The sequence below is a fragment of the Neolamprologus multifasciatus genome, chromosome 20 (assembly GCF_963576455.1).
Source record: "Neolamprologus multifasciatus chromosome 20, fNeoMul1.2, whole genome shotgun sequence".
Taxonomy (NCBI): domain Eukaryota; kingdom Metazoa; phylum Chordata; class Actinopteri; order Cichliformes; family Cichlidae; genus Neolamprologus; species Neolamprologus multifasciatus.
In genome coordinates, this window is record NC_140458.1 from 9575923 (window position 1) to 9600970 (window position 25048).

At 42.5% G+C, this 25048-nt stretch overlaps 1 protein-coding gene across 3 annotated transcripts; it reads left to right on the forward strand.

Moving 5' to 3' along the window:
* Window positions 1-148: 148 nt before the first annotated feature.
* On the forward strand, window positions 149-25028 carry LOC146494423 (segment polarity protein dishevelled homolog DVL-1-like). Of its 3 annotated transcripts, XM_085146335.1 has the most exons (16): window positions 149-1263; window positions 5929-5998; window positions 9689-9810; window positions 12357-12475; window positions 15890-16028; window positions 16396-16489; window positions 16637-16706; window positions 16824-16963; window positions 17415-17491; window positions 17930-17997; window positions 18123-18200; window positions 18310-18444; window positions 19012-19179; window positions 19294-19509; window positions 21467-21961; window positions 22070-25028. In XM_085146335.1, exons 1-16 carry the CDS (start codon window positions 1094-1096, stop codon window positions 22075-22077), a joined length of 2169 nt encoding a protein of 722 aa, XP_085002461.1. In that variant the 5' UTR covers window positions 149-1093; the 3' UTR covers window positions 22078-25028. The 3 variants fall into 3 exon arrangements, with proteins under 3 accessions (XP_085002461.1, XP_085002460.1, XP_085002462.1); XM_085146334.1 differs by having other exon boundaries at window positions 21467-25028; XM_085146336.1 differs by lacking the exons at window positions 149-1263; window positions 5929-5998; window positions 9689-9810; window positions 12357-12475 and adding an exon at window positions 12723-15488 and having other exon boundaries at window positions 21467-25028.
* The last annotated feature ends 20 nt before the right edge of the window (window positions 25029-25048 follow it).

Here is a 25048-nt window from a genome sequence, read left to right on the forward strand (position 1 = left end):
TTCTGCTCACAACAGCAAACACTACATTTGCTTCAGGTGGCTTCCTTAGAATGACCAAATCCCAAGAAACCACACATGAGCCAATTAGTCAATTTGTCTTAGACCTTAAATTTTGACATGTCTAACTTAGAAATGTATGCACCCAAACTATGCACTTACAAGTTCTGCTAACTTGAAAGACTCCTGTACTCTCCTTTTCTCTCACAATTGTTAGTTTTTCAGTAGGTGTGCATCCATCCCTTATTATTCCACATCTGTTCTTGTGAAATCAAAGTTAACAAGAGCTAATCAAAATATTGGGTATTTGTCTTGGTATATGAGATGGGGACCACAAGTGGGACACCTGGTCATTCTAGGGTCCAAAGACATTAGCCCACTTAATCTGGTGAACGGATGACCAAGAAACTTATGACGAATAAGTAAAAGAGAAATCTGCGTGAGTATGTTATTTCTACAATATACTAATAAGACAATTTTGGCCTCATATATTTTGGGCTTCCCTTTATTTTCATAAGAATAAAAATAACTGATGAATAAATATCGGATGAATGCTTGAATTTAAGTGACGCTGCTTTACGCAATAAGAACTGCAGTATAAAGTCAATTATAATAACAGGAAAGCAGTATCCATGCTTCATTGGGCCGCTGCACATCCTCCTTTGTTCTATGTCATGACTGTAGGCTACTGTGGATGAAGCTGTGTGAGTGTGTTGTATAAGGTGGCCTGCGCACACCCCAGATACACCGCTAGATGACAGCACTGTCTAACCAATTAGCTTGTGAAAAATAGCAATATTCCCAACTCCATATCGCAAGGATGTGGACTGTCCCTTCCTGTTTTAGTGCCGAGAGAGCCACCGTACCGACTCACACTGGAGCAGGAATACAGGCACTCATAACGCGATTATGCCTGGATTTTCGCTGTGTTTGTCAAAGGCACGGAGTTGTATTTTCCGTCGCGGGCTATACAGGGTTATATATTAGGGAACGCTGCTATGTTATTCTCCGGGTAGCTGGTAACATAGCAGGCCTGTTTATTGCGCTGCCAACCCTTTTTGCTTTCCCATGATTGTCCTCCCCTTTTCACACTCTCATGGCGGAGACTAAAATAATATATCACATTGACGAGGAGGAGACTCCTTATCTGGTCAAACTGTCTGTTCCTCCGGAGAAAGTCACATTAGCGGATTTTAAAAATGTCCTCAACAATCGGCCGGTCAACAGCTACAAATTCTTCTTCAAATCCATGGACCAGGATTTTGGGTAAGTGGCTACTGTCGGCGATCATTATTATTATTAGCCTGTTCGTGTGGCTCATTTGCTATTTGCTGCGGTGTGTATTTACACCTTTTATTACAGCTATCATTATAGACAACATCAAACGATCCCTGACTGCCAGATTGCTACATGTGCGCAAAACTATATAGAACCGTGTCTGTTTCCATGTCTGCTCTTGGCACCTGCTCATTATTACAGGCTACCCTGTGCTCAGCGGAGGAGACACTTGAGTGTTTGAAGTTGTACCAGATCTGTCCAGAGCCCTAATGACGCAGACCTGCGTGCATTACACAGAGCCAACCCCTGCTTCTCATATTAACCTCAATATATTAACCATGTGGAATATGACTGTCAGAGCAATGCTGGCGAGGTCTCAATATTCAACTTCTCAGATTTCGTAATGGTCTATTTCCCAGTACCTGGTTATAATTTTAGCAGGGTTCGAAATAACCATTAAAAATATTTATTTATTAATGAATTATATGGTTGTATTTGTTTACTAACACATATTGTGCACTGCAGGTGGATCCCAAGGCAATTTGGGAACCACATGGCAGCGATGGTGACTGTGCATCATCTTATCACCTTTCTGATTAATTCTTCTAACAGCATTCAGTCCTCAAAGTAGTTGTCTCGCTAAATTTTCTGATCAATATTGTAATATATTGTGTTATTACAGAGCTCCTAAGGAAAACATCAAAGTTAAATAATGCGTGCTGGTGGTGCAGTTGTCTGCCATCTAGTTATATCCTACAATTCACTGGCTTTTATCATTTAATGTTATTATGAGAGAGACATGGGTAATTTAATTTACTAATGGTAATTATGATGTAGATTGTCTGTAGAAGCAAAATAGGGGATGTTGATGGGGACAGCATGCTGGGTAAAATAACGGTGTACGCAAAAGATTTAAATGTGAATATTTTGTTATTTATCCTACCCTAAAAATGTAGTTACCTTCACTTCCTTCACTGAATGTCAGAACAGAAATATTTCCTCCATGTTTTAGTCTTCTGTTTCTTTTTCTTTTTTTTCTGCCCCTCTTATTGTCAACCCATCCTGGTTTTTCAGGCGTTACACGAGGTCTACAAAGCTCTCCAGTTCTCTCGGTCAGCAAGATCAACTTGTGTCAGGCCTCTGCTGAGGATGACATATTTGTGTCAGTGACTGTTCTCATTCCAATCTGAGGAGTCATACACGGGCCTACGTACATTTGTATCTAGCAGCGTAATCGCAAAAATTGATTTGAGGAAATGCAGAGGCAGGCAGTGTCTACAGAGCCGAACGTCATGCATTTCCACTGCAGCCTGACCTTGTGAGGGAAACTGGCTCTTCCTGGTTGCAGGCTAGTCTTGGTGCACCGCTTTGTCCCCAGGCCTGGCTTCCTGCCTGTCTTGCGCTGCAGGCCGGGCTGCTCACTGGGCCTCAGGTGATCGACAAGCAGATTATGGAAACAAACAAAGCGTGTTTGCTCTCTCCACATAGAGACATGACTCCAAGTTGCTGAACTCACAGCCTCATAGATTCTTTTCCCGCATATGCATTGCAAAGCATAAAGCATACAGTCATATTACACTGTGAACTGGACAGTGTCGAGTTCCATGTAGATATTACAAAGGCATTTCTACAAGCATTCCTGCCTTTGAGTTACGCTTGGATATTCAGACTCTGTGAGTGCAGTGCCGTATGGTACTGGCACAGTATGGAAGCAAACTCAGTCAAAGGCACAGAGGAAAGCAGCGCTTTGTGGTAGCCGTGCTGGCTGCACTGCATACACACAGACAGTATGGCTTCTGGAGAATTAGCAAGGGAGGAATAAGACTGCTGAGCAGAGAGGGAAAACATCAAATCCCTTGCAGTTATAGACAGTGTTTGAAATGTAAATGAGCAGTCAGTGCAAGGTTCTCTGTAGTAGACCCCCTGGTGCGCAGGGGAGAAAACTGCCATTTTCTTATGGGATTGCTGAACTACATTTGTGTTGGCCATATCAGCTCTTTAAGGAATGGCCACACAAATTTGATAAACGGTTTGCGCCCCGGCCGCTTCGGCTTACCGCAGTGAACGCGTCGTTTCAGGTCCCTTTGGAATTGCATGGAAAACATGTAACTAAGGGATGTGGCATTTCCATCCACAGAACAGAGCGCAGCAAATTAAGCGATGAACATTTCGTGTACGCATTTCATACTTCAGTTGTTTTGTTTGTTTTGTTTTTTTTTGTCAGTAATATTCATTCGCTCATCCATATTCATAAGACAGGAAGCTAATTGGCTGGGTTGTTTTGAAGCAACCCACTTGGTTTTTTTCGGAGACTTCAAGGTGATGATATGGCGTTTTGTCATTGCCACTGGTGGTGAGTGGGTTTGAAACCTCACTATAATGCAAGTCACAGAGGCGCTCTGGAGCTGAGGAAGCAGCCAAGCTGAAGGTCTGAAAGAAACGGTCTTGTTTGTGCCTCAGAAAATAGGGGGCTGGTAAGGGGATCTTTCCCCTGCTGTAGTTAGAGGACAAAAATCTGCAGCTTTTTGCACAAACGCACTCCCGTCACTCCTTGCTTGCTTTTATCATTTACAGATTGTGACAGATTTGAAGGTGATACCGGAATTTGATGTCATAGCATCAACTGCAACGATAACAATCACGTACTGAACTGAAACGTATGAACTTTGTGATTTTAAGCGCCACACGCCATTGACAGTACACTTGCTATTATTACCAGCTTTACACATGGTTAAACTCGAATTGAGGTGTTTACTGAGTGAGACTCTGAGGCATATTGAAGTCAATCTGTTCACAAACTTGTTTGACTACAAATATTTTGCTTCCCTGTTTAAAGTGTCATTAGCATGAGCCCACCAAAGTCCTTGGATGGCTGGTCTGAGGTGGCTGGATTCTCCCACCTCTGGTTTCTGTTCTAGGCTGCAAGTTAACCCAGCCCTCCTCTGTCTTTCAAAGCATAAACAAACACATCTAATCTTTCCCAGCTACATAAATATCACCAGCGGCGGAATATTCCACGATCACCGGGGTAAATCTTGTCATTATCCTGTGAAATCTGTTAAGACCTATTTAAGCTGTCAGCCCTAAGAAGTCAGATCTTTGACAGCAGCCCACACCAGACACATTGCTTTCTAAACAGGGTTTACGGTGTGTGTGTGTGTTTGTGCGTACATTTGTGCGTCTGTGCTTAGGGTTCAGAAGTGAAATTAAAGCAGGTCCTCATATCAGATGGAAGATGTTAAAGTCATCAGCTGTTATCATTGGAATTGCGTCTCAGCTCATATCTTACAACACAAAGCGAAAGTATTTTGCATGCCAAAAAGCATAAACTACACTTTCGCAGGTCAAATGTGTGAGTGGAAATCCTTATTTTTGTCAAACTTTAGGAAGAAGCAATCATTCCTATTTTATTTATACAGGCCACTCCCACATCCTCACAAGTCACTGTACAGCTGGTCATGCAGCTTGAGAGAGAGGATGCAAACACTTCCTACCTAACGAGCGGCCGGCAGAGTCGGCCCTCACCTCCCTCCCTTTTCCTCCCTGAGGTGGAACATGCCACAGCAGCAGACTCTGTGGTCGTCAGTTCCAGCCACAAGGCTACGTTATCTCTGTCCACCACTCCCAGCAATACAGCTCCCACAGCGGCAGTGCACACAAAAACACAACTAGCTTGGCTAATCATTTCAGTTGCAGGGACGTTCTGGCAAACAGGACGAGAAAAAAAAAAGCTGTAAGGTCGCTGTCAGAGACACCGCTGCATAAAATCGTCTTTGGATTTCCTGCTGCTCTCAAGTCATGCCTCTCCCTTTTTCATGTTCAAAGCCAAGAAGCTTACGTGAGATCTCCACAGACTCAGAAATGCTTAGTTGCTGCCTTTCCAGGAAAATCCTTCACAAAAAAAACAATCAACATACAACACATAAAGTCATCCAGGGAGTTACAGTGGAATCTGGTAAATATATTAGGATGTTAGAGCCCCGTGACTTGTGTCAGAGTGTGTTTTGCCAGATCGTCTCCTGCCCCTCAGCAAGCTCCAGGCCTGATCTGTGTGACACAAGCTGAGCAGGTGTGGTGACGGCTTGCTGCTGAACTGTTTCCCAGAGGGTCAAAGGGTAACTGGGAGGTATTTTTGTTGGGAATTTACAGCCAAACTGAAGGAGGCGCTCGCACAGGATCACTCTATTAATACACGCTTGACGCCTCGTTGTCGCAGTTATGAGGCATTTCCTACCTACTCTATCTATCTATCTATCTATCTATCTATCTATATATCTATCTATCTATCTATCTATCTATCTATCTATCTATCTATCTATCTATCTATCTATCTATCTATCTATCTATCTTCTCTGATTTATAGTTCTCTCCCTTGTAGGTAGAGCTTACATTGATGTGCTCAGGGTAAGTGGTCTGATAGCCATGATATTTATAAATCAAGGATAGAGACTGAATGCAGCACCACCGCTACTCTATGAGCTTGCTTCATGCTACAAAGGGTGCAAAGCTGATCGAAAACAATGTTGAAAACGTGGCTGAATGTCACTCAGCGTGGGGCAACATTGCAGGTCGACCCATGCTGTGTTGTTGAGCCAACTCTGTGTCCGACCACTGGTTAGTGAGCCTGACTGTATCTGTCTGCCTGCTCCCTAGGGTTGTCAAAGAAGAGATCTCTGATGACAACGCCAAGCTGCCATGCTTCAACGGGAGAGTAGTGTCCTGGGTAAGTGAGATGGATGGCTCATCCGTGTTGCCCCTGTTCACCTGGCTGTGTAGTCTCAGCTCTATGCAAAGATATGTGGAGCACCCATAGATCATGTACATATTAAAATGCAACGCCTCCGCAAAAGTTATCAAACGCTCTTCACCTTCAGCTATTGTTCATCTGTGCTATAAAGGTGTGAGTGAATCCATTAGATATTAAACCAGGCCCTGTTAACAAAAGAGCTGGTTTAGGTTGACCATTAAAATGACCATTTACTGCAGGGGGGTCAAACATACACCCACCAAATCCATTCAGTGGTGCAGTCAAGCTGGGTGTCTTTGCAAAGTGTAAAAATTGCATAGAAGTTATTATTAATTATAGTTTTACAATGAAATCTCAGCCATGTGAATAGAGCTGATGATGCTACTGTGTGTGGAAATTTGTTATTATTTTAGCTCATTTCTAGATCACAAGCTGTTTGAATGATAAAAGCGTTGTTTAGTTTAGCTTTGGTGCCTTTGTAGATGCATGGCGATCAATATGTTGTCATTCACATGTAATGATAGTAACAGTAACTAAATGTGAAAGAATCTGAGACATATTGTTGGAATTGCTTTAGTTTTTCTGAAGTTATTCATCTGTTTTGTACATGGATGGTAATTTACAGTTACTTGTGCTTCTTTATGAACTATATGAGTTTGACAGCCCTAATCTGCTGCAATCCTTTGGCCACATACACTGTGTATTTCTAGTGTTTTTAATTACTGAAGACAAACAGCACTGTGAACCCATGTCTACAGAGACAATAGACTATGCCAAACTAAATCAGTCTATCTTTATTAGAGCAGGATTTACACCTTAATCAGTCATATATATATATATATATATATATATATAGGACAAAGAACGTCTGTCTCTAAATATTGATCCAAAAGTAGCAGCAAAGATTTATAAATTAGTTTGAAGGGCTGTAATTTAATTTGCTCAGTGTCTTTTTTGTTTTTTTTAACAATGTCTTGTATAGATTGTACTTTATTGATCCCTATGGGGAAACTCATTATTTTTCTTTCTGCTTAGGGAGGTCAGAGGTCAGAGAGAGCCACATGGTGGTGTTTGTGTACTTGTTAGCGACTGTCTTGCTCAATAACATTTAATCGTTGTCGATACTCTCTCACAATAGCCTCCACTTGTGATTAAGTGTGGTCACAGTTAGTCGACTGTTATATAACAGTTAGTCCTAATATGTACGTGTTTCCTCATGATTGCGCCACATTTTATTTAAGTCCAGCTCCCGTTTTCACAAATATGTGTTACTATTCAAAGAGCTCTCAGCAGACTGATTTGATGATTTGTATGATATGTTTTCTTTCTTTCTCGTTTATCATTTTAATGTTAAACTTTGCAGGTGAAGTGACTGATGTATTAGTTTTAGAAAGAAAATCACAATTTGTGGTGTCGCTGCACAGCATTTCCTCTGCAGTCATTATTTCTTCCTTGTTAAAAAATTCTTGTATTTAAAACACCTGCACACCGTATGTTAGCCACACATACTAACTGGACTTATTATTCTAATAGTTATTCAGACAATAAATCAATTAAAAATATATTAGATTCCACTAACTAGACTACATATACGCTGAGTTTGATGTAGACTTATTTTTCTTGCATGTTTAAACATTTGAAAAGGAATGAAATTATTTAAACTTAGTATAAAATGAAAAGATAAACATTTGCTCGTGGGGCAATGTCAGATCAATCGTAATGCATTAATAATTAAGAATACTACCTATCATGCTGGGGGAGCTGCAGAACCTAAGATGGAACATGGCTGAAATCATTTTACACTCATATTCGAACAATTTTTAAAGCTACAGTTTTGGGATGTTATTATGTACATTGCCGCTGAAGTTTGTGCTTTTGATTATTTTATTGGTGATTTTCATGTAATTTAAAGACATACCCAGGGAGGGTCCTTGCAAACCAGATTGGGCTAGATTGAACTTAGACGATATATCATGCACTTAGGTTCATATTCCTGTCACCGAAGTGCAAACACAACAAAGAAATACTCTGTAATTTATCTGATGTGCTTTTTGGAATATGTGCCGTATTTGGGCCGACAGAGATTCTGGCTTTAATATGAAGATTAACCTGGTCCACATATTTATGTCAGTGTGATTAGCAAGTCCAGTGTTTCCAAAATTAGTTACGTTCATTAAGTTAATTTCAATCATATATATTTAATCTCTGCAATATTCTGGATATTTATAATTGAGCTGTTTGTATATTAGAGCTTTTTCTTATATTTTGTGACTTTGTAATATATTGTATTATTTAATTTAGTTAAATCTGTTACTGTTGTTCTTGTCTTAAAGCAACTGTAACCACATCATTTCCTTTGGGATTATTCTGATTCTGATTCTGATTAAGGCCTTAGATAAAATAATCCAGTGTGTACATTTTAAAAAATATATCAGGAATTCTCTTCAAGGTCTACCATAAAAAAACTCTCTCAAAGCCAGAAGGAAAATAATGTAATAAATGCATCCACCATATATGTCCTATACTAGCATCTTTACACTGGCTGCCAGTCGGTTTTCAAATTGATTTTAAGATTTTATTATTTATTTTTAAGGCACTGCATGGGTTAGCGCCTTCATACCTTTCTGATCTTTTAAAGTTATACACTCCTTCAAGCTCACTGAGGTCTGCGGACCAGAAGCTCCTAGCTGTCCTGAGGTCCAGATTAAAGCATAGAGGAGATCGGGCGTTTCCTGTGGCTGCTCCTAAACTCTGGAACAAACTGCCCGTTCACAGGAGGACACCCCCCCCCCCCCCCCCCCCCAACATTAGACATTTAAAAACCCATTTGAAAACCTGAAGTTTAAAACATTTTATTCTCTGGTTTCTCTTTTTTCTCATTTTATGTTTCTTTTGTTCAATTCTGTCAGCTTGTCCTGTGTTTTTATGTCATTGATTTTTCTTTAGAATTACAGCACTTTGGTCACCAGCCGCTGTTTTAAATAGAAACAAATTTCTATAAAACTGGAGATCCAAGGACCAGAGAGAAATCTGCTCCTTCTTAGGATGTTTCGAGAAGAAAGCCAGAAAGTCAGTACACGGCAGGCACAGAAGGTGATGGAAACTGCAGTAACACTTATATTCTCTGTAATGGAGAAAAGAAAAGTATCCCACTCTATATTTGAGAATCGAGTGGCACCACCATAGCGATGCCTGTGAACCCCCAGGCTTGCATTAGAATAATCACAGCCCACAGAGTTGTTGGGCTTTCCTCGCCTGTCTGCTTTAACTTTCATTATTCTGGCTCAGATGAAAGGATGGGTCATTGTACATCATCCTTTGTACCGACACTCAGCTGAGTAAAAGCGCGGAAGTCTTTTAAGTTTCTAAGTAGCTTGCAGTGTTTCTCAAGTTGTATAAGCATAGCCAGAAGTCATCGGTAGGCCTTTTTGCCACATCTCAATTTCACAGCCTCCCCTGAGTGGACTCGCACATAAGAGACGTCTGTCTCTGAGTTTATCTTTGAGTTTGCGTGGTTACAGAGTTTCTTTCTTCTAGTTCTGTGTCCACACTATGCAGCCTATAGAATACAATAAAATATGCACGATATAACGTGTGCTTGTCTTTGACCTGAATATGTCTAATCTGTAATGAATAATTTTGTTTCCTCCAACCTGTGTTTCTCAGTTGGTCCTGGCAGAGAGTGCACACTCTGATGGAGGATCTCAATGCACGGAGAGCCATCCAGAACTTCCCCCACCCCTCGAGAGAACAGGGGGCATCGGGGACTCACGGCCCCCGTCCTTCCAGTGAGTAGGATGATTGCCGCTCGTCATGTATGCACAATTACACACACTCGTGTAGGCAGATGTATTCAAGCACGCAGCCCTGCGTACCGGTTGACCTTTTCATTTCACAGCACGCTATATGTGCTAATCAGAACGTGGAACATGCCACGGAGAGATTTATCGTCACAGGCTCGCATGGGGAGTGTAGACGGTCGCTCCGCCACTGTGTGAATATAGCATGAAGTATGTGCTAACACTACAGTGCGGGAATATGCATAGGCGTGAGTATTTTTCCCACTTGGGTATATATTCCGGCCCACACAGCCGTGGAGTAAGGCGTTACTCCGCTCGTCTATGTAAACACGATGCGCATGCTGCTTGGGCGGCTGATTCTTGAAATAGCCTTGACAGCATAAACCTCTTCAGGCAAATACTGGCACTCAAGTGAGGCTCATTGTATTCAGTCACTAAGAGCATTCATCCATACTCTGAAAAAAAAGCACATGTGGCCTGAATCATATTATTGCTTAAGCACTCAGAAATTTAGATTTTCTCAACGTTATGGCTACCTGAGTCCAGACTTTGCCTTGAAACCAGCAGATTTAAAAAATATAACTGTAATCACTAAGGAGAAGTCCCTTCCTAAATATAGCCAAAAGGGCTGGGGGCAGTGGAGGCCAAGAGTCATTGCCATTACAGCACTAGAGCAATATGGCTGAGGCTCTATATTGAGAACATGCAATCTGTCATGTCTCAGTGTATCTCTTTATCTACTGTTTGACATCTCAGCTCTCTTTTGCCCTCTATGGGCTGCTCACTCCTGTTTGGCTGTCATCTGGCCTGATGATTTTATTGTTCCCAGCCAGCTTTGACTACCGCCACCTTGTGGAACAAACAGCAAACTGTCTGCCTGCCCCTTTACCCGCCCCCTCCGTGCCTCGCTCTCTCTTTCTCTTACGCTCTTTGAGTCAGACAGCCAGGCCTTTTTACAGCATGGTGAATTCCCTATCGCGAACCTCCCCTCTTTCTGAAATGAATCCAGCCTTCCCCCCTGTACCGCCGTCTGCAAATAGCTAGAATATTATTACCACATCATTTTCTCTTTGTGCTTTATTCATGCGTCTCGTGTTTGTCGGCGTGAATGGCTCTATTTGATGAGCACACACAGAATAGGTGTTTTGGTCTGAGAATGGACACACTGATGTGCTTCTGCTCGGTAATCCGGATTAGCAGACATTAAAAGCACCCATCTCCATTTCCCAATGGAAGGGGTGGGGGGTGGGGGGGCTATTGGCAGCAGGGAGAGGGGGTGGTAGGTGTGGGGATTGAAAAGGGGGTGGCATTTGTTCACAACTGGAGCCTAGCGCCTCGGATAATCTCCCACCAGAATAGCAGATCCGTCGGCTAGCTGGTGAGCGCCCTTTGACAGGTTTTGACAGGACTAACGGCGAGGCAGTCGCCACCGCATCGATCATCACATAGCTTTCTAATCAGTTCCGCTAGAAATGCACCTGAAGTGTGCATCTTCACTGATTTTTGCATACATGCACTGACCTGTGCTGGTGAAGCCGGGCCCAGGTGCACCCATTAGTACTCTGTAGCACGCGCATGTAAGCATGCCCAATTGAGCGCTTCATCCCGCTGAGTGAACACGGCAGACACGGCATCCTGTCTGCTCCTGAGATTTTAATTTGCATTGGTCAGCCACACGTAGGCACTGAGGTGTGCGAGAACATTGTTTTCAAACGAGGAATGATGTTTGCTCACAGGTTTGGTTTGTTTTATGCCTCTTTTTTCTGTTTATACACTTTGATTTTGACTGTTTGTGCGCGTGCACTGACATTTACGCAGGGGCGATTATTTAGGTATTCAGGTGTCAGATACATGTTGCATACATGCCTAAGTGCGTGTGACTGACTGACAGGGTTGAGTAGAGTTCTCATCGGGTTCAGGTTTCCTAGGAGCCCGGTGGCAGTGTGAGTCCCTTAACCCTCGTGCCTGAGGCCACAGCGTCTCCAGCCCTCTGACAGAATAACAATCTGCCCGCCAGCTCTTCCAGACCCCCAGACTCCTTCCAGACCTCAAGTACACGCAGGCCGGCTTATTGCTCAGCCCACACCTGATCTACCACTTCTCACTTTTTATGCGATCTGTCATTCTCTGTCTCTCTCCCAATCATGCTCCAGGCACCATCTGGGCTTTCAATAGGTCTCATTAATGCCAGTATTGTCCAGAATGGCTCCCTCTCAGGGTATCTGGTCATTAATGACACTTAGTGAAAAACACATCACATACCACCGAACAATGAAATTGCTATTTTGGCCAGAGGGACTGAATTTGAAACAGAGTCATGATATGAGTTGCATATTCCCCTAAGGCTGGATGGCAGGCATACAGATATTATAACAGACAGAAGTATACTGTAGCTGGGGATTATGTTCGGGAGTGTTGGTCTCAGGCTGGCTAGAGAATTCATTTGAAACACTTTCTGCGAAGCAGACTGAGATACTCTGTGTTTTGTACATCATTATGAAGCTGACTGAAGTTTTCCGATGTGTGTATTGCAGTGCCAATGCAGTGAGCAGTCGTGATGGCCTGGACACAGAGACTGGTACAGAGTCTCTCCTAAGCCACCGCAGAGAGCGAGAGAGAGAGCGCGCACGGAGGAGAGCTCGAGAAACTGAGCGTGAGTATTATCAGCCAGGAACAGATGGATCCCAAAAACGCAATTATCTTGTCATTTCCAACTTATTACTTTTCAGTCCCTCTCCATTTAACTCTCATACTCCGCACAAGTCAATCACCAAAAAATGTGGACGGGAAGTAGACATGTATGAAAGAAGGTCCCTGGGGCTCAAGTGGTACATGTTCAACTGCAGCTATGTTAAAGCAAAAAGTTCACTGTATGTCAGCGTTTTTGGAATAGTTGGCCAGTAGTTTTTCTGTTTCTTCTGTGGCTCTCAGGTCTGGATTATAACAGGAGTCTGTTGCAGTCACTGTTGAAATAAAAAATGCCTCCATTCCATCTGGAAAACATATTGATTGGATCTTGACTTTAAAAGCTCCTGAGAACTGTTATCAAGTGCAAATGCATTTGCTTTATTGTGCTGACATTTGACTACAGCAATTTCTATTACAAGCTCTTCGGTAGGAGAGGCGCAGCACTTTCCTGCTCCTTTGCAAGAACTCCTATTTGCAGGCTCAGTGTTTTCAGTAAGGGAGGCTGTCTGTGCTATCCACAACAGAGAACAGGAAGGTTTTGCAGTGGTTACCCACATAAGCACATTGGTGATCAGTAGAGGTACCTGCTTTCATCCGGTTTCTGTCCCACACAGGTATTTTTGACAAAATGAGTTGGTTTTTTGGCACCAAGTAATAAACAATCGCAGTCTGCCATTGTTTTCACTCACAGCAAAAATCACTGTGCTCGTCTCTCTCGCTTTCTTTCTCTCGCTTCCCCTTTGTCCTCTCTTCACAGCAAGCCTGGCTCTTTGCATCCTGCGCTCCAGGCTCATTAACCAAATACTCATTAATTTATGTGGTGCAATTAGTATCACTGATTACAGCATCAGGTTGGGGTTGTATGGAGGGCTGTAGATGGGGAACGGATTTATCTTAGCAGACTATCTGCACACGAGCATAGCCAGTGATTTCATCGTGATCACGCTGGTGCACTCCATGATGATGCTTTTGACTTGGCACAGACATATTGCTGCTGCCGCTGCTGCTAACAGCCAACTGAACATCTGTTGTTTTTTGCATGTGAGAAGGATCACAAACTCAATGAAATATACATTGTTATCCACCCCGTGGTCTGTGTTTACTGACTTCTATCCGATCTAGACGCACATATACTTTCCCGGAGAAACTCGGAGAGGAGCTGGTTCATAAATTTGTGTAACAAGGTCCAATTAAGTGTAATTCAGCTTTAATTTCACCGAGTGACACAGAGAGACGTAAAGACAGATACCTCCTCCCACCTCTGTGCCTCACTGCCTGCAGCATCATCAGCAGCAGGAATTCCCCTGTCACCTTATACACATGCGAGCGTTCCTCGCTGTTTTACAAAGATCGGTTAAAATGTTCAGACTTGTTCAAACTATTCTCCCTCTCTCTCGTCTTTCTCAGTTTTCTTTCCTGCGCTGTAGCATTCGAGGATGAATAATGGAGCAGTTAAAAAATTTAAGAGGGAGAACAGGTGCAAGAGTACCTCATGGAGTTATGGGATATGATCTGTTTTAAGGCTGCCAGGTGTTCTGTATCTTAACCAGTTGTATTAGAGGACGACTGTGGCCAACAAAGGGGTGGGGGGGTGGAGGGGGAGCGTTCCCGTGGCATTAAATTAAATGTTACGCTGTACAGAGCTGTCAGGATTTCAAGGCTGAGGTCAGAGAAGACACACTTAAGCCTGAGCACTTATGTTTGTATTAAAGTATTACACAAAGCCTGCAAAACAGCTGGTGAACATAAACTACTCTCTGTTATGAAAAAGTGTCTTCAGTTCATTTTCCTGTTCTTGTTGTAATGGGGCTGCAAAGCTTTTGTGATTTCAATCACTCGACAGTGTTTTCACCCGAGGAAGGGAGGGGAGAGGACAGCTCATCGTATAAAATCACATATTATCTTCTCTGTGCTTCGGAGGATGCCATTGTCTGATTGGTCAGAGGCAGATTAACAGTCATTCAACAGTTGCGTGCATGAGAGTCAGGGAGGAGGTAATACTTTCTCCTCACTCTCAGCTCACTTTCTCTGTTCATTGGAAGAAGGCGTGCTGTCAGCCGCGGTGAGAGGGATTTGCGGTGTTATTTCCCGGGATGGTGTTGGACTTTGGAATTTTTTGTGGTTAATTTAACGCTGGTGTTATTTTTCTGTTTTTCCAGAGTTATGGATAGTTGGTTAAAATAGGAAGGCTCTTGATTTTTGAAGCAAGGTGACATTTTTATTTAATAGGTGTAAGCTTTTATAGGCTGGTTCTGTTTATGAACCATTCTCGTCAAAAGGCAGCTCGATTGATTATAGAATTATTTAGACTGCATGTTTCTCTCTTTAAAGATCCGAGTTCACACAAAACAGTCAATTGCTGGAAGTGTCACGGCTTTCGGAAAGGTCACGATAATGCCGTGTTCAAAGTTTCGCATATTCATTCAAAACGTGACTTTGCTGTTGAGTCATAGCACTCGCTTCTTGTTTTACTACACGCCACTCTTGATAGATTGTCGTTTTGTGTGTTCCCTATTTCTGGCACTTCCTCTATTGTAGATAAGCTGTGAAGTGTGTCAACAGCCAGCTGGTGGGCATAGACTGACTGGGGCTCAGGCTTTTTAGAGAGCAGCTAGCACAGACGGAGCAGAGCACAAAGACGCAGATTTTTCAGGCTGGCTTGGTGAACCTGCACACTTGCTTTTTGTTTGTTTGTTTTTTTGTTTTCTCTGGCGCCAGTCAGCAGAGTGCGAGAGGAAATCTGTTTGAGTGAGTCTTAACACTGGATGTCAGGTCCCTCTGCTGATTGAGTGTTTATGTGCAGTAGCTCGTCTTTCAAATGAGCACCCTGTGGGCGGAGCTAGCGATGGGAACTACTACATTGCTGGAATGTTTTGATTGCTCTCGGCGAGTACGTTGGCTACCACGCCCTCTTCGCCTTGTGAGACCTTTTCAGCCAATCCGCTGTTACCCTGAGACTGCGCCACCTCACTGCCAATGTACGTATGGAGACAGACCTGGTAGTTTTCCTCTGATGGGAGTTTTTTTAATACATTGGGCACTACTTTTTCTTGGTTTTCTGCAAAGTCTACAAATCTGTGTGCTGTATTTAAAAAAATGCATTAATTGTTCATTTTTATTGCTACATTTTTTTTTAAATTCATGTCATTCCACCTGCGGGAGGGTCTAATTGAAGATATATTTCAGTTCAATGTCCACATCTTCCTGAGATCACAGTTTAATGCTTGTTGCAGATGATTTTTGTTTTGTATTCCAGCCACTCTCACTAACTCCTTCCTTCCTCGCCTTCTGGTTGCTCTCTTATTCTGAATTCACCCTGCAATGATGACCCCCCCTCTCCACATCTGACTTACTGCTGCTGTGCACTTTTTCTCTACAGTCCCTCGCATCAATGGTCACTCCAAATCAGAGCGCACTGCAAGGGACTCGGCCATGGGTTACGACAGTGCCTCAGTAATGAGCAGTGAGCTGGAGTCCAGCTCATTTGTCGACAGTGAAGAAGATGAGGATGCCAGCAGGTAACTTCTTGTCCAGTTTTGCCATTGAAACACTTAACTTGGTCGCTTTGTCTTCTTTCTGATGTGATTTGTTGTTTTTCTTTTCATAAAAGCTGCAAAAACAGTGAAGAATTTGCAACAATAATTCAGACTTAACCACTTAAACTACAATCAGATATAGAAGCGTGTGTTAGAAATTAATTTAAATAGGAATAGTAAGGCTAACAATTTATTATTGTGTCGAAACGGTATGTGTGTACATAGACCTTCACAGTTTTAAGGAAAATTCCCAGTGAATATACTAAATAGCTTAAATTGCTCTCTCTGGCCTTATTCAAATACCCTATTTAATGTTCCATCTTTTCCTTAATTTCACTTTCTTCTTCAGGCTCAGTAGTTCCACAGAACAGAGTTCGTCTTCACAGCTGATGCGCAGACACAAACGGCGCAGACGGAGGCACAAAGTGGCAAAGATCGACCGGGTATGCACTTTTTAAAACACATCAGTGCCCCTGCTGAAAGTGACATTGACACTGAGTGCTTGAAACTCATGAATAAATTGTTTGAAATTGGCTTTTTGCCACTTTTCTTCACAATATGCTCACTGTAACCTCCTCTTCCTTTACCAGTCGTCGTCTTTCAGCAGTATCACAGACTCCACGATGAGCCTAAATATTATCACCGTCACACTAAACATGGGTAAACCTGTTGCATCCATGCCTATTTTTTTTACGTCATAGAATTTAATGTAGAATTCATATCAATACCAAAGCGAGTCTTTGTAATTTTATTCATCCCCTGCTTTAATCTCAACAGAGAAATACAACTTCCTTGGTATCAGTATTGTTGGTCAGAGTAATGACCGGGGGGACGGCGGTATTTACATCGGCTCTATCATGAAGGGAGGAGCTGTAGCTGCTGATGGCAGAATAGAACCTGGAGACATGCTACTACAGGTACGCTTCCATAACGAGATATTTGAACTGGTAATAATTGTGCCTCGAATTTGCTGTTGCAGTGACAACATCTCTCTGAGGTTTTGCTGCATGTTAATAATGACGGTTGTATTTAGTTCCCTTGTTAAACTCTTATGTAAAACTTGGAATCCTGCCTCTCTTTTCCTTCCCCATCCTTTGTTCTGTTTGCGATAGACGCTTCCAATTTGTTGTGGCCCCAATACAAACAGTATAGGTTGTTTTATGATTGAGGGGGTTTATTCCATCAAAAGGACCTTAGGATTTGCAGCCAGGTGAACCCCCTAAAAGAACAGCAGAGATTAATGCGTGCACAGTATAAATGCATAAACGCATCAAAGTTCTCTTCAGGACTTCAAAATAATATTTTAGTTAGTAAAACATGGTCAAGAAATGTAAAGAAATTACATTGTTGGTTTTGTCTGTCAATCAGGTGAATGACGTCAACTTTGAGAACATGAGCAATGATGACGCTGTGAGGATCCTGAGAGAGATTGTTTCCAAAACTGGGTAAGGACTCTTTCTTGGAAGATTATTAAAATCAGATGAAATTTAATTAATATCAGAACCGATGTGCTGGTGAGTCATGGGGCTGTATAGAAAATCAAAGGATCTAAATAAATAGGAAAAGCTAGTTGATAATGCTGCTTGACCGTTGGACACTGTTGCAACTTTTCCTGGAAGTTGACCTTTCGTCTTTCTTAGTCAGTGTCGACTGCTCATCAGTAGAATGAGTAGTTGACATTAAAGGATTTATAGGAAATGAAACATTTCCTATAAATCAAACATTTGACAAGTTTGATTATGTTACGTATTGTTATTCGCAGTAGAATGACAATGCGCAGTAGATTATTCAGCTTTGGTGTTTTTAAAAAAGGGGACAAGTACAGCATATTTCTGTGTATGATTTTTCTAAGAGTAACATTTATTTTCTATGTATTTCCCCAGTCCCATTAGTCTTACTGTTGCCAAATGTTGGGACCCATCTCCCCGAAGCTACTTCACCATCCCTCGTGGTAAGACAGACAGTGTGGTGTAATATTCGGAGCAACGCAAATGATGACCTGATAATGTTTAAACCATACCGTGTTCACTTTGTCCTATTTATAAAAAGTTTCTCGTTTTTGTTTTATTTTCTCAGCTGAGCCAGTGAGACCCATTGATCCTGCAGCCTGGATTTCACACACCACAGCCCTAACAGCACCTTACCCTCACTATGGTAAAGGTTACCTGCTGCTTTGTTCCAGTATAAAAGGACACTTCTCAGTAACTGAACTATAAATAATGAGGTCATAATGATCAAAATTGTTTCTCTTTTTCCATCACAGAGTTTGATGACTTGCCTCTATCTGTAAGTAAAACAGATATGGCAACTATTGTCAAAGTGATGCAGCTGCCTGATTCTGGCCTAGAGATTCGAGACAGGATGTGGTTGAAGATCACCATTGCAAATGCTGTTATAGGTGAGAAAATCTACCCAATGCAGAAATTTATATAGAAACAGTGGCTGTATTACTGTAAGCAATGCTGGTTACTTGGAAATGTGCAGACATGCATTGCATGCATACTGATCGAAACCTCTGTGCTGAGTGTGAGCAATAAAAATAACTCAGTAAGGCTTTTTTTTCTTTAAAAAAGGGAATAAAGAGATCAGTAGGTTTCCTAGAGAGCACAATATTAAATTACAAGACTGAAATCAATTCAAATGCATGGTATCTAGAAATATAATTTTTTTAGGTGGTTTATTCTTTCTAAACACAACAAACAACATCATAGAAGTATTTTTTTTCCAAGTCATGTAGACTTTTTTTTTTTTTTTGGGGGGGGGGGGGGGGGGGTTATTTGTTTTTTCTGAAAAGCATTAGCTCCACTAACTTTATTCAAAGGTTTTGCAGCATTGTGCTGCTTGCCCTAACTATTGCAGTTGTGGTCGATGTGTGGTTGCTGCATATAAGTGGTATTTTTAGCATCTGTTCCACACATCAGGGAAATGAACTTCATGTCCACGTGTGCATTCTTTGCCATGCTAGGTGCTGATGTAGTGGACTGGCTGTACTCCAGAGTGGAAGGATTCAAGGATAGGCGCGATGCGAGGAAGTACGCGAGCAGTCTGTTGAAGCACGGTTACTTGAGACACACTGTCAATAAGATCACCTTCTCTGAACAGTGCTACTACACCTTTGGGGACCTCTGCCAAAGTACATCCACTTTTCACACCTACAATAATTAAGCAGCTCACACATTTATGGCATTTTCTTTTTAAATAGAAGGATTATACTAACTCTGCTGCTTTTTTTTCCTCTCTCCTCAAGACATGGCCTCACTCAATTTGAATGAAGGATCCAGTGGTGGAGGTTCTGAGCAGGACACTTTGGCACCACTACCTCCCACTAGCAACCCCTGGCCTCTGGGCGGGCAGCCATTCCCCTACCCTCCTTTCCCCACTGCACCCCCGAGCTTTCCGCCAGGATACTCAGACCCATGCCACAGTTTCCACAGTGGGAGCGCAGGCAGCCAACACAGTGAGGGTAAGCAATAAGGAAGGGCAAGACGGGTTTTCCATCAGCCTATTGTTGATTAATATAATATATTCGCGCAACATGCAACATGACATTAATGACGTCTTTCTGGCATATTAACGAATGTCTGGCTCATGCTAATGTTAGCTTTACTGGCTCTCTGGGCAGGAAGTGGACATTGGATTGCATTATTCAATACAATATAAATATCTGTGTTCTAAAATGCGTCCTGTATTGTCAAGGTCAATCATGAGCATCTTGAGTCATGCAGCGGACAGCTCTGCAGTACTGGGTGTGTACACAAAACAGATCTGATCAACCATGTGATTATCAATCACCAGCTTGAAATTATCAACACTAAGTCCATGTGTCTCCATTAGTTCTTGAATGACCTTTTGTTTTGATTTTTGAATCAAAATGTGATGGTGCTGCATGGTTTTTGTTGTCTGCGCTGGGGCGGTACGTATAAGTAGCTGGCAGGGGTAATGTTGCTGTATATTTTTTACTACGTAGCCCAGAGAAACGATGTGAAACTATATATTACCATCTCTCTGTCTTATTTTCATTGTTTTGAGTGGTTCATCCATATTTTAATTTCGCCCAGTTGCCATTCTTTCGGTTAGTTTTGGTTTAGTTTATCAGCAAATTTTGGGAAGACAAGTGACAAAAAAATGTCATGGTTTTCTTTCTTTGGGAGCTTTCAGAAAAGAGCAAGCATTCATGCTAATGAGTGCATGTGTGAAATCTTGGGGACAGTTTCTGCATATTTGCATATAAAGGATCAGTAACAGCCACCGGCGTTACGTTAGTTTGAAGCTAATGAGGAAAAGTGCACTAGGACACGACAGGTAGTAGAGGAACGACTGGGCTGGGAGGTGTGTGTAATTCTGTTGTTCCCTCTGTTTCTGCTGGGCAACGGTAGACTGAAGGAGGAGGTAGTCCCCGGACACTGGGGGAACCGGTAAGCCTGCTAACCCCCTCTCCTCCTCTGCTGCTCTCTCTATTTTACCATTCAATCTTATTCTGCCACTCCTCTCTTTCTCTTGTGCTCAACGTTCTCCACGTCTCATACTGTAGCTTTAAGGTTTTTGTTGGGTTTTTTCTCTCTCTGCCCATCCCATAATTTTTCTTTGGTCCATGTGTATCCTGTCTGTGACTCCTGACGGCCGATTCTCCCTCTCTGCACCTCTAGGCATGCATTCATACTGCGCTGGGAGGTGCATGATGCAGGATGAGCACTCTGAGGCTTGTGCTATCATTCTTGCTGATAGGGGGCAATCATGCACCACTTTACCCAGTACTGTTGGGCTCATTGTGGAAGGGGAGGCGTGGAATGTTTGATTTTGCAACAGTGTGATACACCTCCATTAGTCTGATGCCAGCAGTGTTCATTAACAGCATTGAGAGTTGTGACACGTATTATTACTGAGAAATTGACAACACAACAAATACGCCATTCTGCGTTGTTCATCAAGTGCTGTGTGGTAATCTTTCTGATGCAGGTGTGTCATGTTTATATTTATGATCTGTGACTGTTTCAGTGTTTGTATGAATATAAGAAAAAGCCATAATATCAGTTGCTGCATCCGAATTTGGGGCAGAAATCACTGAGATAATCATGTTTGCCCTTGACTGACTTTTGCTAGACTGCATAACAAAAAATGTGGTCACACCTTAAACAAAGTGCAGTAATGTATTTATTAACATTGACACATTTTACTGTGTTTCAAACACGAGCACTTTTTCATGTTATGCTTAATTCTGGTGGAATTCAAGAAGTCTTTATTAAGCTGATGTTTAATGTGTGACCTTTTGTCTTTGTTTATCGGTAGCCGGTCGTGAATCATCAGTAGCTGATGACTTGCAGCTGCTCACTGTGTATTTGTGGGTGTTTATATTCTGTTGAAGTCTTAACCTGTTAATCTCTGTTTCTTTTTTTTCTTTTTTTTTTTCCCCGAATCAACAGGAAGCCGAAGCAGTGGATCCAACCCCAGCGCAGGCAAAGGTAGACGTTCATCCCCACAGGAAAAGGGTCAAAGGTCAACATGCAGTGAATCAGAGCCAGGAATCCGCGGAGGGCGGCGTGGTGACAGATCTGCCAGTCAAATGAGCCATCACAGCCACGCCATCTCTAGCCAAAGTCACGCAAGGTCAAGTCTCAGCCACAGTCATTCACACAGGAGCCACCCTGTCACACAGAACAACCACCCCCCGTTCACCTACAGCCACGCCGCCTTTACTCAGCCAGCTCCAGGCTCCTGTGCCCAGAGCGAGCGAAGCCATGCCTCCTCCTACGGCCCCCCAGGCTTGCCTCCCCCTTATTGTCTGGCCCGTCTGGCCCCCAAGACCTCATTCAACAGTAGCACGCCTCCTGGAGCCCCACCTGGGAGAGAGTTAGCAGCCGTTCCTCCTGAGCTCACCGCCAGTCGCCAGTCCTTCCAGCATGCTATGGGCAATCCCTGTGAGTTCTTTGTTGACATCATGTGACAGAACAGTGCCTTTTAAACTCAGTGAGCACAAAACAGCTCTCCCTGATCCCTTTCAACCCTGTTCTCCTTTTTCCTCTCAGTCTTTTGACCATCTCTAAACTTCAGAATGTAGACACTGACTGGCCCTCTCCACAGCCCCCTGCTGTCTGTCCCTCTGATGTCCAAGCAAAGGAATACAGGCAGCAAGAGCACAACAGGAGTAGTCCTCTCGCACACAAGCAGGGGTCCTCTGGCTGAAAACCCTCTTTTGTATTGACGTGACGTGTACAGTTTGTGAAACGTGAGTGGTATTCAGTGTACTGATTTCTGTAAAGATGCCATGCAGACATTTTTGGGAGTGTGTACTCTACCTAGGATATTTTCTGTTCTGCGCCTTTAAGCTGGCTGGGCCTGGATCTCAATCCCCCAGACCCAGGCCAATAACCTACGAATCTTTTTCTGGACATAAAACTCGGACTGGAACACCTAACTCATATTTGTGTATAATGCTACAGTTTAGCACATTACTCTGGCCCCACTCCCCTTATGTCAAGGCGCTGCCACTGGCGTATTTAAGCTCTTACCTGCCAACTACTAATAACGCTAACCTTGATCAGTTCACAATCCGTGGATTTCCATGAGGGAGACCCTGTAGCCAGCCTTTAGTTCGACTAGGCTGCATATTGCATGACTGTCTCACCTGCTTTAAAGAAAACGTATTCATTCATTTTGTTTAAAGTATTACCGTTATTGGGGGAGGAGGTTACCTCTTTCCTATGTTCTAAAGGAAGAATCCATACACTGGAACATTTTCGTGATGTTATTTATGTGATCCTTTTGCATTGATGGTGTCATACTTTGTCTACTACGAATGACTGACCGACAATCAGGCATCACTCTTTATGAAACAGTGGCCATTTCTCAATGTCCTAGGTGTGCTTTGCACAGCAAACTGTGAAAGCAAACTCAAAACGGTTGATTAGATGAAGTAGTTTGACAAAAGCATCAGGTTTGTCTCCTTCAGTTGTGGACTTTGTTGAAAAGTCAGTGTGATAAAAGCCAAAGCCTCACATTGTTTGGTGGACATGGCTCTTCATACTGTTGACGCTGTCACTTCTAGTTGTTGTGTTCAGAGCGACTTCAAGGGGAATCCTGGCTTTCAGATGGTGATCTCCTTGCAAAACAATGGCAAATCCCTGTTGTATCTACCTAAAATATAGTTACAAGAGGGAAATAACACACACACACACTAGTTTTATGAGCACTTTCCCATTTTGTCCTTCCCTCCCTTTAGTATGAAGCACTGTTTGCAATCAAAGCTTTCTCTTTAATTTTCTCTAAAAAAGAAGAATAAATTGTAAATAGAAATTTATTATATATATATGAATAAAAATATATATGTTCAAAACACTGTCTTCATTTTTCACCTCACCTGGAGACTGAGTGAAATGCCACTAGGTGGAGACATTGTTTTGTGTATATTATTGTACAAACTATACATTTGACTGATAAAATGATAAAAATGCGATTTGAAAATGTGCTTAAGGTGCGGTCGCCTGTTTTAATTAGAAAGCAGTGTCATGTATTTCAAATGGATGACACAATCTCGTGGGTAGTTGGTGTTCATGACCGGTCTGTGGTCAACAAAACAGAGTCGCCTGAAGAATAGACCAAACCAATTATAGCCGAGATGGGTTAATATGTTGCAACAAAGTTTTAATGTTGGTTTTGACACTTGACAGTTAACACCCCTGAGTGGAGTTTCCAGTACACCAACTACGTGTACTTTCCCAGTGGGCTGGTGTTACTTGTAAAACTGCTATACAACAACAAGCCGACTCTGTAGTACAGACCCCCATCTACTTGACCCACAACCACAGCCGCGGTTGCTGAGTGACGTCACACACCTACATCTATGGTGGGTGTGTAATAAAAATGCTCGTCAGGAAGGAAGTGCTGTGTAGGCAGAATAAGTTACTCTACTAGAACAGCAGCCCCCAGAAGAGCGCAATGACCTGTAATCGCCTTCGTGCTGTTTGAAATACAGGCCAACGGGTAAAGTGAAAACGTGTAGTCCCACATTAACAAAGCCTTCTGCCATGACAGTTCCAGGTTGACTGTGACTCTGAAGCTTATGTCAGCCTACATGCAAATATGAGCGCACACTCATTTACCAGCAGATTGTGTTGCTAAACTCCTTACCGAACAGCCCTGAAGTATTTCCCGAGCCACTATGTTAATTTGTGATGGGGTTTTACTGTGCTTCGTTGCTGAATTTTTTAAAGAGGAGGCTGAGGAGTAAATGTGGGAAGGGTTTCTTAGGGTGCGTTGGCAGATGAGGTACAAACGCAGTCTCACAACACGCGCGCACTTTGACGTGACGACGCTATCGGTCGAGTGTGATGCATTAAGAAAGTCAAAGGCCTCGTCTGCGAATGTCACGAAGTATCATATGATAGTGAGATGTTACAATCGTGACTCAGCAGACAAACGTTATGTGCATGTATTTATTTGGTTCGTTTTTCCCCCTTCGCACTTAAATTGTTAGTTTGAATTTAAGCATGAAGATGAGCAAGAAGATCCCCAGATAACATCACCTGACACCTCATCATTTGTCAGCAAATTCCCAGTGTTTTCCCAAACTCACACCACTTACTGTAAGGAAACGGTTCCTTTTTCAAAGGAAGTGCTGCTGAGTTTGGGAATCGCTATACACAATTGAACAAAGGCACCTGAGAAAAATAAAGGTCACTTTTAACAGCACCACTTTCATTTTAGAAGAAATATTCTTACAACGCTTTTAATTTCATTTTCTACCTGAATATTTGCCACGTGTGTTGTCTAATACAAGGGTTAGCCACCAGACACAATGATCTTCTGAAGAGTCCGTGAGGGGGGAATTTCGAGACATTTTCAGTGCCCTTTAAATAAACTTGTGATTCTGGGCATGATGTCTTGTCCTATGACTCATCTGTTAAATAACAATGACGCGTTCTCTGTTGTGAATAAAATCGTATTTTAACGATTGTTTACTTAAATTAAAAAAGGTTTTATGCTGTACATTTTCTTTAATTTCACCT

Coding starts and splice junctions, on each gene's coding strand:
- LOC146494423 (XM_085146334.1), top strand. CDS start 1,094: ATGGCGGAGACTAAAATAATATATCACATTGACGAGGAGGAGACTCCT. Junction 16,029..16,395: donor GAAGATGAGGATGCCAGCAG/GTAACTTCTTGT, acceptor TTTCTTCTTCAG/GCTCAGTAGTTCCACAGAAC. Junction 16,490..16,636: donor AAGTGGCAAAGATCGACCGG/GTATGCACTTTT, acceptor TTCCTTTACCAG/TCGTCGTCTTTCAGCAGTAT.